Source organism: Macaca thibetana, chromosome 1 (genome assembly GCF_024542745.1).
Source record: "Macaca thibetana thibetana isolate TM-01 chromosome 1, ASM2454274v1, whole genome shotgun sequence".
Taxonomy (NCBI): Eukaryota; Metazoa; Chordata; class Mammalia; order Primates; family Cercopithecidae; genus Macaca; species Macaca thibetana.
This window is the reverse complement of record NC_065578.1, coordinates 193717023-193738016: the sequence shown is the minus strand read 5'-3', so window position 1 is coordinate 193738016 and position 20994 is coordinate 193717023. Positions and strand designations below refer to the sequence as shown.

Below are 20994 nucleotides of genomic sequence, written 5' to 3'. Positions count from 1 at the left end.
AAAATACAGTAAGAATAAGGCTGGGCAAGGTGGCTCATGCCTGTAATCCCAATAATTTGGGAGGCGAAGGTGGGAGGATCACTTGAGGTCAGGAGTTCAAGACCAGCCTGGGCAACATAGTGAGACCCCCATTTCTACAAAGTAACAATTCACTGGGTGTGTTGGTACCTGCCTGGGATTTCCAGCTACTTGGGAGGCTGAGGCAGGAAGACTGCTTGAGCCCAGGAGTTCAGGGCTGCAGTGAACTGTGGCTGCGCCACTGCACTCCAGCCTGGGAACTCTGACTCTTTAAAATAAAAATACAAAAAGATGAGCATTTAACTACTGTATTGGCAGGTGGCTATGATGAGTCCATCACATACCATTTATATAATTCAATGTTCACACGACACAAGAATCTGTTTTGCAACAAAAGACAAAATAAGACATGGTCCTTGCTCTGAAGGCTTCCAATCTGAAAGGTAGTAAGACACAGGCAATGAAACTATGGGGCTATAAAACTATATTTAGAAAAAATTTTGCATGAAAATTTTCCAGGACTTTGGTGATAAGCAGTGAAATCAATGCCTTAAGTAGGTTTTGAAATGGTATATTAAAAAATGGTACTCATTTGGATACTGTAAGAAAATACTGATTTGGTTTCTGGGATATAATGGACAAATGATTCTCAACTCATGGCAAGAAGATTCCTCCCTGGGTATTAGAATAATCTGAGGTGGAACAAAGAGGCTATAAAGTTTCAGAACAAGGTGGTACTTTCTGCTCTTGCTTTCCTTTCCTTTATTTTAAGAATTCAGTTAACATCAAAGAGAGTGTCTTTTTTTTTTTTTTTTTTAAGGAAGAATGCTTTAAAAAGAGGTAAGAGCGGTGCCAACATGAAGACCAAAAAAATAAACAGTGCAATGTGGTGCCAAAAGAAAAGGGGGAAAACATCTGAAATAAGGCGGAAGAGTCAAAGGTAAAAATCACAAAGGAATGGAATAATTAACAAGATAACAAAAGGTTAACTAGGCAAGTTAGACGAGGGGAAGACTTAATATGAAATTTGTCCTAGGATACATTATTAAAATATTTAAAGATATAATCTAAAGCTCCTACTGAAATAGAAGATAAATTTAAAATAATTTTGATTAAAAAGAGAAAATACACTGTAAAATATTTATTTAATAAAAATAATTTTATAATCTATACAGAATTGAATAAAAAGTACAACAAATTATTTTCAGTTATTTGCAAAACTGCATACAGTACAACTTGCACACTGGGTTCAGCATTCTACAAACATGGCCACATACCAAGATGTGAACATATTCTTGTCTCATATACGAAAAGGCTCAGGTTGTATGCCGCAAACTTGGAATTAAATTCCAGGGAAATATTGCTTTGGTAACGTGAACAATTTGTACCACATGCCATTAAAAAAAGATTTAATAAAATCCCTCAAACAGCACTTTTCTACTTGTTTTGGAGTACACAATTCCCAAATTAGCACAAACAAAACAAAGCAAAAACAAAAAACAAAATATAAAATGGAGGTTGCTACTCTTACGATACCACTTCCCTTTCCCTTCCTTAGCTAGTGTTCTTTTCCTTTCCCTTAATTGTAAAGGACAGTGAATAGAAAATGACCTATTCTTATCCTCATCCATCTGCTTCTAGGATTCCTGCTTCAACCAAATAAGTACGTCAATTTTGCAATCTTGACACACTATTATTAACACTGTTCAGCTGTGTCATTCTAAAAAAAGTTAATATCCCAGTTAAAAGCACCTATCTAGATTCTTTTCAAGATAAGGCAACAAAGTCAGCTTTAAAATAGTTTTCATGTCTGACATATACTAGCAGCCCCTTCGTAGACTGATTTCAGAATTAAATGCATACAGAACATTTTTTTCAAGTAACTTGGTAATGAAATCACTAGCAATTTTAAGCAAATATTCAAGATGATCTACCTTTAGAAACAAAGACAGACTTAAGGTAAAAAAAATGCAGGAATCACATCTATCCTAGTTCCTGTCCCATTGAAATAATTTAAAAGAGGCTCAGTTTATGAAAAAGGCCTTGGACTAATGCAATTCCTATTGACATCTTTATTTGGATAAGAAAAACAAATTAATATAAAAACTATATATAGGGATGAAATTATTCAAAAAAGATTTCTCATTTTATTTTGGAAATAAAAGGGAATGCAAATACAAATGGGCTAGTTATATCTGTAGCCCATATATGAACTTTTAATCTTGGAAATAATAGTCCTTCATATTGAAGATTTAAAGACAAGCAAACCTACCTTAAGCTTTCTTAAATCTCTTCATTTAGGCAGGCTTCAAAACTTGCCTTATTTTCTAAGTAAATGAGCTTCTCTGGGAAGCATATGAATAATGCAAAAATGTACTTCTAAACAAATTTTACACAAATACATAATTGTCACGATGGGAACCAAGAACATTCATACGATGAATTTTTTAAAAATAACTTAAAATTAGAAATGATACATACACCTTAAAATACAGAACACTAAATCAGAACAAATATTGCCAGTGATAAAATAACTATGTAGAAAGACCAATGCACATGAGTAACACAGAAATAATAAGAATTAAATTGAATAGAGGCAGATGCTGTTAGAACATATTTCCATCCATCATGACTTGTAACATTTTGTGGCCTCTGTGAAGCCATGCTCCCACCAGGCCAAGCACCTGGCTAAGTAGATACAGACATATGCGACCTATAAAACACCAAACTCACTTGCTAATAAAGTATACAACACCATGTGCTGCTTGATTGCTCTTGACTGGTTTTTAAAATCAAGTTCACTTTTGAATCAGAAGTCATCCTTAAATTAGCTCTATAAATAATCCATGAAATAAACTTTACTTCTGGCTCCTCTGAATAGTATCATGTTATTCCCGGAATACAAGGTATTAGTCAAGTGGCTGCTTTGAAGCCAAGAAATGCACATTCATAAATATATGTCTACACTTTAAAAAATCAAATACATCCAGGCAGTTGCTGTGCGGAGTTCTTGCTATAAGAAGAAGCCCTTCAGCAGTGTATTATGAAGTGGTTACTTGAGAACTTGATTCTGGATCTTCCAGCTTTCTACATTTCTTCATAATACTGACTGCACCACTGGCCAGGAAAACCACAGCGATGAGTGCAAAATAACCGGCATAGATCAAAAACTAGAAGGGGGAAAAATAGTTTATTGAATTATCAATTACAAGATGATTACTCTATAATAAAGTATATTCAGAATTTGTCCATAAAGCCTAAAAAAATATTGCATACTTACACCATGTGCCAGACCCTAAAGTTACAAAGCAGCATCACCAGCATGGTGGTACTAAATAAAGCCTGACTGCCTAAGTGTGAATCCTGACTTCATCCCTCACAAGCTGCGTGAACTTGATTGAGATACTTCATCTCTGAGCCCTGACTTCTTCACTTACAAAATGGAATTCATAATAGTTGTCACTTTACAGCATTGTTGGGACGAATCAGTGAGATCACAAATGCTCATTAGCACAATGCTAATGCTGTTAGTATTATTTCTATTGTTGTTGCTGTTATTGTTATAATTCAGTCCTGGTCTCTACCTTCAAGCTGATAGGTGGGTACAAACAGGCCAAATTCTGAAGATCAAGAACTCTATTTTTCCCCAGAAGAGGGCAGTAGAAGGTCAACTAGATTCCATTATAGGATTACTTAATATAAAAATTCTTCCCTAATTTTTTTTTTTTTTTTTAAGTTCTGGGGTGCATGTGCAGAACGTGCAAATTTGTTATATAGGTATACGTGTGTCATGCTGGTTTGCTGCACCTATCAACCCATCATCTAGGTTTTAAGCCCCACATACATTAGGTATTTGTCCTAATGCTCTCCCTCTCCTTGCCGCCTACCCTCCGACAGGCCCCGATGTCTGTTGTTCCCCTCCCTGTGTCCATGTGTTCTCATTGTTCAACACCGACTTATGAGAGAGAACATGTAGTGTTTGGTTTTCTGTTTCCTGTGTTAGTTTGCGGAGGATGATGCCCTAAGCCAAATTTTAATGTGACTATATGGTTTATTAACATCATCATCATCATCATCTTCTTATAATAACATACTAAATACTTACGAACTGGTTCAAAGGTACAATGAGAGTATGGCCTTAAATCACTGAGCCAATTTCTTTCGATGTTGGCTATACTTCTGCAGGAAGCCATTAATCAATCATGGCAGTTAAATGGGTTTCAGCACCACCCACAAAATCCTATTATTCCACATGTTTAAATCTACCATTTCTGTAAGAATCTGCTGACAAATTTCCACTTCCAATGAGAGCCATGTTTCCCTCAACTGTAATCGTCCTGGGAACTCTCCCTTATACAGGGAGGATGGCAGGCACTTAAGTTTCTCTCCTACTTTCCATCCTGAAATAAGTTTTGGGGTTAGATGTTGGTTTAACGCCGAGCTCTGGAACACTATTAGTGATAGTATTGGACAAGTGACTTAACATCTCTCAAACTCATCTTCTTCATGTCTAATACAGCAACCCTGCAAATCCTATACAAAGCATTTGACACACAGAAGGCACTCAATGCACATTGTCTATTATTACTATTTCTCTCCTAGATTGCTTTAGTAAAAACAAAGTTAATTACAGCTAATATGTTGGGAAGAAATCATTTGGGTTGGGATCGGGGTGGGAGTAAGTACCTCTTGATTCATTCAGTTGCCCATTTTGCCAAAGTACAAAACAATATGTACTTAAAACTCACAATGCATGAAGGCATATACAACTATACAATTCCTGAATGTAAAAAGTATTCACATTGTTTTTGGGTGTTGGTGCAAGTTTCTCAATAGGTCATGTGTTACAAATCATAATGCTGTTCATCAACAGCAAGGCACTACCTTGGTATTTGGGTAAGGGGTGTTTTAAATAAAGGGAGGAAACTTAAAGAGCTGTGAGATGAAACAGGGAATCTCAAACATGGGACACAGTATTCCAAGCATAGATTTAAGTATAGAGGGAAATAATGGATGAGGAAGCAGGAGGTCTTGGCCTGTAAGGAATCAGTATTACCTCTCAGCTGAAACAGACCCACTGGGCTGATGAGTTACACTCAGGAGTGTTCTAAGACCTCATAAAAAAGACGACAATCCCAACACCCTCCAGGGAGAGAGGAACTAAGGATAGGGGAGAAGGTGTTGAATGAAGGAAGGAGGGTACACTTTTACTTTACATCTGTTCCCTATTGTTTGAATTTGTTTCCATTAAGCATACATATACTTCTGTCACCCTGATCAAGTCACACACACTACCTTCGATGCCAAAGGAGAGATCTTACCTGAGTGGTAATTTCTAATCCAAGGCCACTGGCATCTACCACAATTAGAGTGAGCAGCGTCTGTAGTGCCAGGGCAATGAAGGTATTTACACCAAATACTAGGGCATAGCGTTCCATGCTGAGGTTTGCAGCAATTTGAAAACTTAAAAAAATTAAAAATAAAAGAAGAGTGAATAGATAAGAATTACTTCCTGAGTACTTATAATAGTTATTCTAAATAAAAGTAAACATTTTTACTTGAAATGTGAAGAGTCCTCCTTTCCACTGTCAATTGCCTTTCCAAACAAATGAAAATATTTTGCAACTAAATGATATAAATCTCATGCAAACATCTGAAAACAGTAGGAACATACAGACAAGGGAATAAACAAAACTTGCCTAAATGTTTCCTCAGAAGAAAAACTGATAATGCACATAAAATACAATGTTTCCTCCCATTTGCCTAATTTAACTAGAAACTTTAATATTTTGGTTTGTAAAGAAACCAAAAAATTTATCCTGTTACAATTTTTCCTAAGGCTTCTATGAGCCAAAATACATACGTTGCTATGGTGATGAGTAACATGTAGATGATTCTGAAGACAACATAGGATGCATAGCACACCCAAATGTTACCCCCAGTGTCCATGATATACACTGCAGCAGCAATCAGGAGAGAAAAGAGAGATAACGTCATTTCTCCCCAAGTTGACCAGGATATTTTTATATAACCAACTGCAAAGACAGCAACAGCACCTACAAAATAACAACAACAACAAAAAAATCCAGTTATTTTGCTAAGCAAATGCTATAAAATACATTAAAAACGCAGCTTAGATTATTAAATTTTCAAATCTGCAACCTTATAAATAGGATAGCTCAAGAATATGGAGGGCCTTGAAACTCACACAGAGATTTCTGAACTTGATGGAATCAATAAAATGGAGCCACTGAGATGACAGACTGAATTAGGAGAGGGGGCAATGAGATGAAAATGCAGGACAAAGACACAGGGACTTTGCTAAGCAAAAAAAAATTCTGCAGCTGAAGCAGAGGCAAGAGTCAAAAAGAACCACGGCCTCTAATTTGGCATCATGGCGGGATGAGTCACCTCCCCTTCACACCAAGGAGCGGTCTAGAACATGGCAAAAGGGCTTCTCTGCCTTTTGGTAAAACAGTGACGATGATAAGGATAGCTAAAATCTATGAAGTGTTTTCTGAGTGCCAAGACAGATAATAAGTGTTTACAGAAATCATATAACACCATCCAACAACCTCAGGAGGTAGGTCAACAAATTACAAATGAACAAAAGAGTAAGATGGTCAAATACACAGGCTCTGAAGCCATCCTGCCTGAGTTCAAATCTTGACTTTGCTACTTACCATCTATATGACCTTGAGCAAGTTATTAACCTACCAGTCCCAAGTTTCCATTGCAAAATGGGGATAAATTTATCTCAGGAATTTTGTGAAGATTGAGTTAATGTATATAATGTCCTTAGAACAGGACCTAGCACATAGTAACATTCAACAAATATTAGACACTATTGTTATAAACTACTGTATATTGCTATTCAAAATTTCACATCAAGTGACAAAACTACCCAGTAAGTACAGAGATAATGGAAACTTGGATAAACAATCTTGAAAATTATTATATTAGGTTTCCCCAAAGTTTATTTTAAAATTCCAGTTGGTTAGTCATAGTCCTGCTCCACTTGAGTACTTCTAAGTTGTCTTCCTCAATTATAAAATCGAGCTCAAAATAAGTAAATCATTTTTTGAGGCTATTTCAAATTTGGGAGGGGGGAGCAAATCTGATTACGGCTGGCTTACCTACCAGAGGAATCCCTTCCCCACCACCACCCTCTATTATCCTGCATTGCTTACCCAGTAAGGTTGAAACAGCCTCCACACCACCATTATAGATAGCAGCATAGCGAGAAGGCATCACTTTCTCCCACAGGCCCTGTGTGTAGTTCACAACTTGAAAATAGCCACAGGTAGAGAGGGCCCACCACACAGACCAGCAGAGAAGAGGGCGAGAAGAGTAGCACATCAGGAAATCATTCCATAGTACTTTCAACACAAGGAGACGGTCTGGCTTGGGTTCCTACATAGCAAAAGGGAACAACGCTCAAACTCTGATGAAGGCAATTATATAGAAAGCAATTTACAGGCCCAATTATTTACCTAACAGACTTTTTTCCTTGTGAAAACCAACTGCTTACTTCATAAACTTGTAACAATTACATTTCTCCCCTCTGGTGAAAAATATGTTCTCATAGGATTTTTGCTTTAAATGCACTATAGCATTAACACAGCTGTATGTAATCAACCCAGCAAAAGATGTATTGTTTACAAAATGAAGATGATGAAAAGAGATTGCAGGCTTCAGCCAATAGGAGTCTATAATCTACATCTCCCATAGACTGGCAAACAACATAACAAGAATAATAATAAGCAACAGACTAGCAACCCTAATAAATCACTATTCAGTTAAGGCCTCCTACCCTTGTAATTGACAGATTGACGCAACAGTTAAGATAGAAATATTGGAAAGAAGTAGACCAAAATATTAGCAGTTCTTTCTAAGTGGTGGGTTCTTAGTGGTTTAAATTTTCTTCCTTAAACTTTTTATATTACTTAATATTTAAACAATGAGAAATAGTATTATAATAAAGTAATAAATCAAGTTACTGGGCTTATAATTGAGTGAAGCAAGACATTACTGAGCTATGCACCATCACAAGAAGTGAATATGAGATGTCAGACACTCTGTGAGATATCTCTGATTTCATCTGTATAAAAGGACTAATCTGCCAAATGTTACTGTAATCCCTGGGCCTTGCTCAGAACATGGGAAGGCCGGGTGCGGTGGCTCACATCTATAATCTCAGCACTTTGGGAGGTCAAGACAGAATTGCTTGAGCCCAGGAGTTTGAGATCAGCCTGGGCAATAAAGTGAGATCCTATCTCTACCAAAAAAAAACCCAAAAAAACAGAACATGGAAAATTTTACTTTCGTGGCTAACATGTAAAGGCAAAATGAGCGCCATGGAAAGATGAGTACGATATACCACTGAGTAAAACAACAGCAAGTTACAAGACTACATGTAGATCACAATTTCATTTACTATAAAATGTATACATATGTGTACATGCATATGCATATATGAAAAGAGATGTTTGAAAAGTTCACTAATCTTTGGGTGGTAGTAGGTCAGGTGATTTTTAATTTTTTTTATATAGCTTTCTGTAATGTTTAATTTAAAAAAGTAAGTAGATGCCAGGCACAGTGGCTCACGCCTGGAATCTCCACACTTCAGGAGGCTGTGGCAGGAGAACTGCTTGAACCAAGAAGTTCAAGATCAAGCTGGGCAACATAGTAAGATCCCGTCTCCATACACACATACACACACACACACACACACAAAAATTTAATTAGCTGGGTGTGGTGGTGTACACATGTAGTCCCTGCTACTCAGGAGACTGAGGTGGGAGGATCACTTGAACCTAGATAAAGGCTGCAGTGAGCCGTGATCATGCCACTACACTCCAGCCTGGGCAACAGAGAGAGACTCTGTCTCAAAAAAAAAAAAAAAAAAAAAAAACATACATACACACACACCATATATATCATTTTTATAAAATTAGTACAGATATTTTCTCCTCTTATATACAGTAACAGTGACCATCAGCATTAGGTAAATAAAGGCCATTTTCTCCCTCAGAGGCTAGAAAACCTCACTGGACTGAGAATCCGAGTTTCATCATTCTTTTACCTTCTCATGCCGTTGCAAAGCAACCCCAGTGTGGTGCTTCCTTCTTTGTGCTGTTTAGCCCAGAGGGGGATATCCTTCAAGCACCATTACTACAGCCCTTTTCCAAAATTCAGGGAGGAGTACTGAGGTTAACTAAGATAACTCAGAGAAAGAATTACTGACACTTGAAAATTCTACTTGATGAATCTGCATATGATAACCACCTAAAAGTACAAAATACTGCTGTTACAAGATTGATTTCTTGGCACTGTATATGAGCGCAAACCTTGTGAATTTAAACAAATCACAAGATAACTGTTAATTATATCTAATGTGAATTTGCTGAGAGTGAGTGAATGGTACCAAGCATATTTTCTGAAGTCTTTATTCAAGATCCACCAGTTTTATTGAACTATATCAGAATTTTACTATTTAGCTTAAGTTGCTTAACCAATATAACCTGGAAAACAACTGTGATAATCTAAAACTTTCAAGGATGCTGGAAGGATTATAAGAAAGTATATTCCTGGAAGAATGGAACTATTAAAAGGATTCACAAGTTTCTATTAGAAACCTACCATAAACTGATAAGAAACCCTTAGTTTTCTCATCTGGAAAATGAAAATGATAACAATAACATCTATCCACATAAGATTATACAGAGTTAAATTAGATAATGCATGTATTTATTATAGAGGTGCTCAGTTAATGTTATTTTTATTGCATAGCTTAAAAAGTCATGGCATACATAAAATAATGCCAGTATAATACATTTGAGAACTTTAGATCTATTATGTAATAATGAATTCTGCACACAGAAGTTAATAACTACTCAATCTATTATCTGGCCACGCCAAAAAGAAAAGTTGGCAGGTCCTGTTTATAAAATCGGCACCTCTTGCTATAATCTGCAGGCTTCCTTCTATGCTGTTTTCTAGGCTTCAAATGTTAAGCTTATATGAATCGCACTTTCTAAAAGAGCATTTGACATATTACCTTTTATGTTTCTTGTTAAATTACATTTACAAAGGTTTATTTCTATTACATCAAAACTCTGAGCTGCTCATAGTTAATCATGCAAGTTCTAATTTAATAAGTGGCTTCACTGTGTTCCATGGAGCTTTGAGAGTTTCATGTGGGATGAATAACAGGCTCAAGGTGGGTAAAATTATCAGACCTGCATTCCTGTTTCAATCAGAAAGGCTCAATTTTTATTTACTTATCACAATGGGGATCTAGTTTCAGATTTCATTTGAATATAAGGTTTTGACACTGTTTTATACATTTAAAAATCTTTAACAATTACTTCCCTCTGTCAGGGAATGGAAATCTCTACTGAAGTGGTGGTTTTTGGAGTCAACCAGATGCGGGTGGAAATTTTTCTTTTTGTTTTTTTTTTTTTTGAGACAGAGTCTCTGTTGCCCAAGCTGGAGTGCAGTGGCACCATCTCAGCTCACTGCAACTTCCGCCTCCCGGGTTAAAGCAACTCTCCTGCCTCAGCCTCCCAAGTAGCTGGGATTACAGGCATGCGCCACCATGCCCAGTTAGTTTTTGTTGTTGTTTTTTTTTTAGCAGACATGGTGTTTCACTACCTTGGCAAGGCTGGTCTCGTACTCCTGACCTCAAGTGATCTGCCTGCCTTGCCCACCCAAAGTGCTGGGATTACAGGTGCGAGCTACCATGCCCGGCCTGAGTTGGAAATTTTTGAAGTGCCACTTCCTATGTGCCTTAGAGCAAGTCAGTTAACTAAATTTAGTTTCCTCTTCTCTAAAATGAGCAAATATCTACATCATCGAGTTTTAATAAGAATCAAATAATATACTAACTCTAAAGTTCTTAGCACAGTATCTGATACCCAAGTCAAAATAAATGGGAGGTACGATGATGATGATAATGAAGATGACTGGGCATGATTAATTCAAAGAGAAAAGGAAATATTACTCTATCTACAACCTCACAAATACATGACTATCTACCATAAAAGTACAAAGCTGTTCCAGATTATTCATGTCTAATGATAATGATAATAGTAACAGCAATTACCATTTATTGGAAACCTACTATGTAAACTCATTTGAAAGCTTTAAATACTCAAAATAACCCTGTAAGATATATATGTACATAAGGAAACTAAATCTCACAGAATTAAGTAACTTGCCCCAGTACTAGAACTAGGGTTTGGACTTCACTTTCTTCAAAACTCACTACACCCTGCTGCTAGAAATGACATTATTTAATACCAAAGTGCAAGCATTAATTTCACTGTTGTCATTGTTCCTATAGACCTTAGACATGCAGACACAGAAAGAACACTTACTAGTAGTAAAAGATATGAAACTACAAATAAAAGCATGGCTATATTAAGAGAATCATTTACTAGGTATTAATTACATGTCAGAACCTATGCTAAAGAAGTGGTTTAATTTGTGTCATTTCTAATAGATGAAGAACTCAAAATAAATCAGGTTCACTTATCAGCCAACTACATAATGAATCCAGCTCTGCTTGTGAAAGAAAGTCACCAGCTTTGGTTCTTCTTTCTGTGAGATCAGCACCCTTTGCCCCAATGCAATAGGCTCTCTTTAAATAAAAAGAACTCACAAATACTCTAAGGTAACTTGTAGAGTGAGCTATCACTTAGACTCCTCCTACTTCATTTTCTCTTTCTATAAAAATCAAGATAAAACCATCTATCTACCTACTCTTCAATAATTACCATGATTATAATTTATGGTTTAATTATAGGTCTTGTCAACTTAAAATACCTCTGTGTTCCCTAATATCCATATTCTGAATTTCCTTCAAGCTTGCCAAAGAAAAACAGCAGCATTTCAGGGCCAATCAGTGCCAATACCAAGCAGCACTGCCCATCTGCTATGGTATCGGTAGCAGAGCCTAGGATATCAGGGAACTGACTTGAATCCTAATTTCGAAAACAGTGTAACTGACATGATGGTTCTGACATTGTTACCCTAGTTAAAAGACTTCATGGAGAAAGGTTTAGAGAGAACTGGATCTCATATACACTTTAAAATTATGCCCAAGAGTATATTTGTGCAATTCTGCGCAAGTTGCTAATCTCTGATCCTAATCCTTATCTCTAAAAGGACAGTCTTGATGAAATCTAATCTCTTCTTAAAATTCTCTGATTTTTCTGACTTGTGATTAGAATTTCTAACTCTAAAATTCTACAATTCTTCGGTATATAAAATACTGACACACTGTGTATCTATAAACAAGTATTTCAAGTTGATCTAGAACAGAGTTTTTTAAACTATAGGTCACCACCCATAAGTTGGTAATAAAATTGATTTAGAGAACAGTGAACTGAATTTTTAAAAAGTAAAAGAATGTATCAGAATAAAGTATTGTTGTAAAACTTGTTTCTGTTATATATAAAATATATACATACCTATGTATGTACAGGTTTTCTATGTAAAATGTGTTTTCTCACTATGTTTCTTAATTATATTCAAAAAAGTTTGAAACTCACTATCTATAAAAATCTTTAGAACTATGGTCAATATGTTAATATCTAAAACATACATTTATACACACATTATATATATGTTAATTTTAGCTAAAGCCACTGTAACACATTCAAAACAGATAAAGAAGAGTATTTTTTTCCACTTCATGAAATCTATGAAATGATTATACCTCCTTCCCTCTCCCATCAACCCTCTGTTGACTCTCCAACATTACCTAACAATTTATGAAAAAATCAGCATTTCATTGCCACTTAATCCTTGGTCATTCTGACAAAAACTGCTCACAGGTGCCTTGGTAATCAAGGTGAGTTTCATGGTGAGGGTTGCCCAGGCTCTAGAAGTCTACCCAGGCTCTTTGGGATGATAACCTAAATTTCAAGTAGTAATTTGAGAGCTCAACAATGGGGACAGAGAAAAGAGTAATTTTCAACGAGGACATCAGATACCACATTGAAACAATCCAGTTAACTCTCAGTACAGAATGAAAGACTTTATTCATAATGGTTCTTTATTATCAGCCAGCCTACAAAGCTTATGGAGCTCAGTCCGACTGAGGCCACCTACAAAGCTGGAATGTTAATAGGCTTATTTCCAAACATGTCCCAGGAAAACTAAGACTACAGTGTGGCTGGAATTAACTTTGCTCCTCACAGCTCACAGCTTATAACCTAATAGAAACAAAAAAACTTGTATATTTAAAAAAAAGGGGGGTGGGTGTCTAGGGAAAGGAATTTATCTTCCTGGCTAGACAGAACAGATGGATAAATTATTTTAATGCCATACTTCTCCCTTCCAAGAGACAGCTTCATAACACACTTTTAGTATTTATTCCATCATCACCTCAAACTGTCCTCTTGTGATCTCTTTGCCTGCATTATTCATTACTACTTTACTTCAGCAAATTGTCATTTGAAAAATAAATAACAGATATACCTTCTAGCACAGAAGAGGAAAATAACTTCTTACCCTTAAATACCATGGGCTTCATGGCTGGGTGCAGTGGCTCAGGCCTGTAATCCCAGCACTTTGGGAGGCTGAGGCGGGTGTACTGCTTGAGGTCAGGAGTTTGAGACCAGCCTGGCCAACATGGTGAAACCCCATCTCTACTAAAATAGAAAAATTAGCTGGGCATGGTGGCAAGTGCCTGTAATCCCAGCTACTAGGGAGAGGCTGAGGCAGAACTGCTTGAACTCTGGAGGCAGAGGTTGCAGTGAATCGAGATCGCACCACTGTTCTCCAGCCTCAGCAACAGAGCAAGACTCCATCTCAAAAATAAATAAATAAATAAATAAATAAATAATAATTTGGGCTTCAATTCAGAAACTAGAAGTAGATATTTAATCATTTATTAGAATCATTTCATTTACCCATTTAGCAAAAATTTTCTGAGTGCTTTATTTATGTGCCAAACACTCAAAAGATGAAGACTCAGCCCTTGCAATCCAAGACATCTCTGACATGAACAATATAATATAATGTTGTATCAATCTGACTTTGGAGGTCATGCACTCCAGGGAAAAATAAATGTGTCATCTCTAATATAAATAAACCACAGCTTGAATGAATAGAATGAATGAATAAAGCAACGAATCAACTCAGGATAAAACATGAATCCAAATGAATACAAGATCTATCAAGAGGGAGTCTGCTGGTTTTTTCACCACTGGTCTAGCCCCCATAGTAGCAATTACAAGATACTTAAGGCTGAGCTTACCGGTTCCTCCAGGGGAGGCTCCTCCATATTTAGAGGGATTTTTGACTCAATGTCCTCCCAGCCAGGAAGGTGGTTAGAAGCTGGGGTGTCAGTAACAATGCCACCATTTTGTACCTTGATACCATTCACTCTCTGGCAGGTAGAAGGAATGTGGTGAAAGAAGAGGCTCTTCTGTGGCATAGGTAAAAACCAGGCCACAGCAAAAGCCACTGAAACACAGGTAAGAGAGATGACATTCAGGCTAAACAGCGACCAGCCTGCCACTGAGACAAGGATTTGCCCTAGGACAGAGCCCACTGTAAAGCCCACCAAAGTGGCACTTCGACAGTAACTTGTGACTTTCTGGTACATGCCCAGGTCTACCACACTGTAGATATAGGAGTAATAGGCAATTTCAGTGGCTGTGGCTATGCCATAAAAAAATTCTAGAAATTGAATGGCCAACAGTCCCTGGGCATAGAGCAGCATAAACCATGTAACAATAAGGCTGAGCCCCTGCAGTAGAACAACAGGTTTATAACGGAGGTAGTCGGTAGCAAGGAACACAGGAAACAGTAGCACCAGGTAAGAGTAAGTCCATACTGGATAAATTTCATTGAAGACCTGGTAGAAAGAGAAAAAAAAAAAATCCCATTAGTGATCAAAGGACCTGGAATACTCAAAAGGAATTTCTTCTTACAAAACAACCTACAAATAACTCAAAGATCTCATCCTTATCAATCAAAGAAACCTTGACAACAACATTTCAGATAATTGTTTGAAAATATCTCTTCTCTTTTTTTTGAGATGGAGTCTCGCTCTGCACCCAGGCTGGAGTGCAATGGTACAATCGTGGCTCACTGCAACCTCCGCCTCCCGGGTTCAAGTGATTCTCCTGCCTCAGCCTTCCAAATAGCTGAGATTACAGGCACCCGCCATCACACCCGGCTAATTTTTGTATTTTTAGTAGAGTTGGGGTTTCACCATGTTGGCCAGGCTGGTCTCAAACTCCTGACCTCAAATGAGGAGCCTCCCAAAGCGCTGGGATTACAGGCGTGAACCACCACGCCCAGCCCGAAATATCCTTTCCTATCCCCAATAGCATCATCTTTTTTCCTAATAAATTCTTCCCATTAATCAAGGTCTACTTCAAAGACTTCCTTATTCAGAAAGACTTTGCGGAAGCCAATAGTACTTGTATTACAATATTCAAACTCTTTTTTTCTTTTTTTTTTTTGGAGACAGGGTCTTCCTCTGTCACCTAGGCTGGAGTGCAGTGGCAGAATCATGGTTCACTGCAACCTCCGCCTCAGGTGAGGCTCAGGTGATCCTCCCACCTCAGCCTCCCCAGTAGCTGGGACTACAGGCCTGTACTACCACATCCAGCTAATTTTTTTTTTTTCTTTTGGTAGAGATAGGGCTTCTCCACATTACCCAGGCTGGTCTCAAACTCCTGGGCTCAAAGCAATCCACCAGCCTCAGCCTCCCAAAGTGCTCGGATTACGGACATGTGAGCCATCTCACCTAGCCTCAAACTCTCTTGATACTGATCTACATGCATCTCTTTCCCCAATTAATTCATAATACTAGCTCTTCACCATGGCTGCATCTCCTAAGAAGCTTTTAAAAATTTGTTAGCCAAGCATGGTGGCACAGGCCTATGGCTGCTACTCAGGAGGCTGAGGTGGGAGAAGTGCTTGAGCCCAGGAGTTTGGGGCTGCAGTGACTTATGATCACACCACTACACTCCAGCCTGTGTGACAGAGCAAGACTCTGTCTCTTTAAAAAAAAAAAAAAAAAAAAAAAAAAAAAAAAAAATGCCCAGCCACAGATATTTTCTAAAAACTTCTCAGATTTTTAAATGAGCCAGAGTTGAGCAACAACTGCCTTATCGGCTTTTTAAGGATAGACCCCTACATTCACCTGTATGACCTGTCTAAAAGCCAGCATACTGTTTGGAAGATACTAGATTCAATAAACGCTTTGAAAACTGAATTACTGTCATTTCTTACTTCTAGACACAAGATAGACAGCCTTTATCCTAGTGTTTCATTAAGCTTCTCTGACTCTAAGTTTTGTTTCTTTTGGGGCAGAGGAACAAATAAAGATGGTCAATCTGTCCTACAATCTTGAGAAAATTAACTCTCTCCAGATGGCAGGATTATAGGCAACTTTTACGTCCTTCTTTTTGCTTATTTGTAAATAGAAAAAAAATAGAAGTTTTTGCTGTTTTCTTTTTAATGCCTATTTTAAACTTGGGATATAGTAGAAGTGATCTTTAAAATAAGCTTTAAACCAGAAAGACCCCAGCAGGAATTTCAGTTCCATCACTTGCTGTGTGAGTGTAGACAAGATTCTTTTAGCTCCCCTTAGCCTTAACCTCCATTATCAGTAAAGGAGAGTTGTTTGCTGCAAAAATTAAATGAGACACAACATGTAAATTACTTACTCCACCTGATTTATTCACAAAGTCTGAAGACTAGAGGATAAGCTGACAAGGATATCTGGGGCAATATCTACCCACAGATAAAGATCTGTTTTACTGAAAGTTTGGCCTTTAACTATTAACATACAGTCAAATTTTAGCCTGCTTAAAACTTATAAACTGGTATCTATTTTAAAGTGAATGCTTTTCCTGAAATCTAAAAAAAAAATCTTTGAGAGTAGAGAGAAGAAATCTGTCTTTTTCTCCTCTCCTTTTGTTTTAAAATTTAGTTAACAATAGCTCTGTTCAAACCAACTTGTCCCTCTGCAGTCTTCTAGGAGCAAACACAAACTTTAATACAAATGTCGCTGAATATGACTTAGCATTAGCTTTGCTTAAAAATCATGTAATATTTTTTATTTAACTGTCCGTTGCAAAAAGCAAGCACTCAGTAAGTAATGAATAAGCTGTTCTATTATTTCAATTATTAGTTATACAAAAAACGTAGGGCTTGCCACAAGGAGAGGAGAATCAGCCATGATCTGGTGGTCCTCTGAGAATACACCCCTTCCCCAGACTTCTAGATTTCTCTCCAAATCCCTTTTCCTCATCTAATTAGCAATAATAGAAGTACGCTTATGTTTTTGTTACACAATCAGCAAACAGTTACTACGCCTGGCCACTCTGCTTTATTTCTGTGCCCCCTGAACATACTTCACTCACCTTGAAAAGCTTTCTGATAGGACAGAGCACATGATCTTGGTAGCACATCACACAGCAACCTTCTCCCCAGGGCACATGACAAAACAGATCAGCTTTCAAATATCAACACTTGGAACATGTTTCTCTCCCTGTGTTTCACTATCAGGAAAGGTGCACAAACTGTGCAGATCACATGGCAGTTCACATGAAACTTTAATGGTCAGCTGTTCACAGCAGTATCAATTCTGCCTCAGTGGCTACACCTCAGATTCAGTGGTTGTTTTGGGTCTCCAGAATCATACTTTCTCATATCAGTGCAGTAATTTTCTTGTAAAATCATTCTGTTCACAAAAGTTGGCTGTTTTGACTTTATTATTGCTTTAAATCAGTATTAAAATTCAAATAGGTTATGAATAACTGCTACGGTCGCTTATGCAGTGATCCACAAGACTGAGAAACGGCCCAGGAAGAGGGCATTGAATCGGCTTTATTTCGGTTTTGTGGAAGTACTTTGGGTTTAATTTCTTTTTCAGTTTATATATTGTCTTTCTTCTGCAAAAATCAAGTGCTGGTTTTGACCATGCACTTTAACAGGTCAGTACATTTCTAAAATACACTATGCGCTTCTGAAGTACTTTAATTGTAAGCCCTTATCTAGGAAAAATCAATCAGCAAAAAACTCTTGATGATGGACTACGTGCTCTCAATTATCCTGAACATCACAGAAGCCTTCAAAGACACCACCTTGTATCTGAGAAGCAAAACTAACATCTGTGAAGCAACAATTCACAATACAAGGAAAACCATAATTAAGAGTCAATTATGTTATACCATCTGCCTTTATCCCTGGAGGTTGGGCTTAAGGGAGAGAGGAGCAGGATATCCTTGGACACAACCTCACCCAACTAAAAATCAAGACAAATTAAGACTTTCTGTACTTCTGTCCTGTCCTTACTTGGATAAGCACATCCATCCTGCCAAATGTAAACAAAGTAAGGGATGGACAGGAAGCAGGTGAAGCAGGTAGAGGGAAGATCCTTTCAGAAAAGCAGTGGTTGCCTACTTTCAGTCAATGAGTATTTACTAAGCTATGTCCAAAGTACACCTTGCTGTTTTCACTTCTTTGTCAAAATATTACCCCCTCACCCCCAGCAGGAACTGCTGGACCAGTCTGGGCAGTCACGCTAAGCCACATTACAACACTATCAGCATACGGCCTGACGCACAAGGCACGGGGCCTCTGGACGCGTGTTCTGAGACCTTCGCAGGAGACTCGCCCTACATAGCCGAAGAAAACAGAAAATCATGAACACAACGCAGAGCACGAAGTCGACCTCCAACTGGGAAAAATCAGAAATCTCTGCCCAGAATGGCTCGAGCGCTTTTCTCAGTCCTCTCTTCCTCCGCCGCCCACCCGCAGGCTGGTCGCCCGCCCTTCCTGCGCGCGCCCCGCGTCCTCCGCGCGTACCTCTCTCTCGCTCAGGTTCTTGTCCGGCCCCAGCAGGTACGGGGTCAGGAAGGGCTCGGACGGCCTGAGGCTGGCGAAGAAGCCATAGGCGCAGAGCAGCGCGGTGGGCAAGAACCAGCACTCACGAGGGACCCGAGCGGTGCGCAAGAGCACAGCGGCCGCCGCGGCGCGCCGAGATACCGGGCCGGGCACATCCATCCGGGGCGCGAGGGGAGGGGACCCGGCCCGACCCCTTCCTTCTCCTCCTCCGCCAACTGGAATGAGGGTCAGGCACTGCCCCAGCGCGGGCACTTGTAACCGCAAGTGACGCCTTCTCCCTGTTAGGCCCGGCCGTTCTGGACTCGCCGCCGCCTCCGGCTACCGGACTCCCAGCCTTAACCCGCGGACGCCTCCACGGTCGCGGTCTGAGCGCCCGGCCTAAGGGAGACCCGTCCTAAGGCCCACCCTCCGCCACCGCCTCCAGGCTGGGAACCAATCACAGCGGACGCCAGGAATACTTGGCTTCTCTGCCATTGGTTGTGGGTCACACGACGTGAATTGGCGGCGGCGGCAGCAAGCCAGGCTTCTGACGTCCCAGGGCTCAGGCGCGGAGGACGTGTGGAACTCCAATCTGAAAGGGGCGGCTTACGGCCGAACGCTAGTCAGGCGGCCAGCTAGGGTTCGTGTCACACCTGTGGTCGGCTCTGCTCATCTGTCGGGAATGCGTCCTGTGGGCCTAATCCCCAGATGGAAGAAACGCTCTGTTCTCCCCAACCATCGTTTGTCATTCTTATTCACCGTCCCTCGAATGTCCATTCAGGTTCTGCTCCTGAGAGACTTAGTGACAGAGGACAGGCAAAGATTTCACGTTGGGAACGGGGAAGGTTAAATCACTCCTCCAGCAGCTTTCGTGTTTTAAATTGTATTCATCCGCCATGGAAAGACATCAGAAGCCCAGGATCTAAGCGAGAGACTGAAATGAAGAAAGTGGATAATATTGGGAGAATAATGAACAAGCTGGTCAGTGAATAGCGGAACCGTAATGGAGTCCCAGTTAAAGGGTTTTAACTTTATTTCATCATTTTTTGCAAGCATGATACAATGAAAACAAACACCTAACTACGCTAAGGTTTATAGTTAAAAGGAAGGTGGAAAATCCTGAGTCATTACAGTAATCACGAAACATGAGGGATTTCTTCATTTAAAAACAAAAAAGAGGTCTTGGCATAGTTTTCAAGGGCAAAGCATGGCAAGACTCTCCAGTGCTTGCTTTCATCTCCCTCTGTGTGCCTTTTTCTGCCTGACTCACAGCCTGGCTCTATCCTAATCCTTCGGCAAAGATGCAGCATTTAAAGCAATTTTTCCTGTGCAGTATTTGTAGAATGATAGATCCTGCCAGAAGCTCATGGAAACATTTTGAAACTATCTTGCTTTTCGGTATGTTACGATCCATCTAGCACAATTTTCTTCCTGTGATAGCAAGTGACACTTTTTTCAAGCATCAGCAACAGAAGTGAGTCTACCAGATGGAACAAGATACTAGTAAAGGGAAAGATTTGTTTCTAAGACTGCACAAATGAATGAACCCAAATATGTGAATTGATTAATCTGTGAAGAAATACAATTGGTACTATTTACATCTCTCAATGAGTCTTAAAGTGTGGTCGAGGAAGCCCTGGGGGTCTTTGGGACCCTGTCAGAGGTTTCATGAGTTCAAAACTATTTTCATAACCATGCTAAGACTTTATTTCGTTTTCCACTCCAGAGGCTATATAATGTGTGATGACATCATCACTTTATAGGATGAGAGAATATGTGCTTGTATATTCTTGTGTTTGTCAGACTTTCCATTTTTAATTTATTACAATATGGCAATTATCAATAGGTATAACCCACAAAACCCAACAGAGTTTTGGGGCACCTCAGTAACAAGGGTCCTAAGACCAAAATGTTTGAGGACTTCTAATTGATATTATTCAATTATCTAGTTTCCTAAACTCCAACCCTTGTCAGGACTACAGAGAGAAAACAGGTGGTCCTCTTGACAATTGCTTTGTATTTACATTCAGTGCTTTTGTAGAAGTGAAGAAAGAAAGAGAAAGCAAGCCAGAGAGGCCTGGGAAAGAAAAGCCTTCTTATTAAAAACAGCTTTCA

At 38.9% G+C, this 20994-nt stretch overlaps 1 protein-coding gene across 2 annotated transcripts; it reads right to left on the bottom strand.

The window, feature by feature from the left end:
• Positions 1-1147: 1147 nt before the first annotated feature.
• SLC19A2 (solute carrier family 19 member 2) lies at positions 1148-19308 on the bottom strand. Of its 2 annotated transcripts, XM_050784748.1 has the most exons (6): positions 18862-19308; positions 14288-14890; positions 7209-7431; positions 5882-6074; positions 5340-5481; positions 1148-3188 (listed from the first exon to the last, which is right to left on the bottom strand). In XM_050784748.1, the coding sequence occupies exons 1-6, from the start codon at positions 19057-19059 to the stop codon at positions 3060-3062; spliced, it is 1488 nt and encodes a 495-aa protein (XP_050640705.1). In that variant the 5' UTR covers positions 19060-19308; the 3' UTR covers positions 1148-3059. The 2 variants fall into 2 exon arrangements, with proteins under 2 accessions (XP_050640705.1, XP_050640716.1); XM_050784759.1 differs by lacking the exon at positions 14288-14890 and having other exon boundaries at positions 18862-19303.
• Between the last annotated feature and the right edge of the window lie 1686 nt (positions 19309-20994).

Excerpts from the sequence above, each read along its gene's own strand:
- SLC19A2 (XM_050784748.1), bottom strand. The coding sequence starts at position 19,059 with ATGGATGTGCCCGGCCCGGTATCTCGGCGCGCCGCGGCGGCCGCTGTG. Across the intron at positions 7,432-14,287 it reads AGCCTCCCCTGGAGGAACCG|GAACCCAAGCCAGACCGTCT; the intron begins GTAAGCTCAGCC and ends TTTGCTATGTAG. Across the intron at positions 6,075-7,208 it reads GGCTGTTTCAACCTTACTGG|GTGCTGTTGCTGTCTTTGCA; the intron begins GTAAGCAATGCA and ends GTTATTTTGTAG.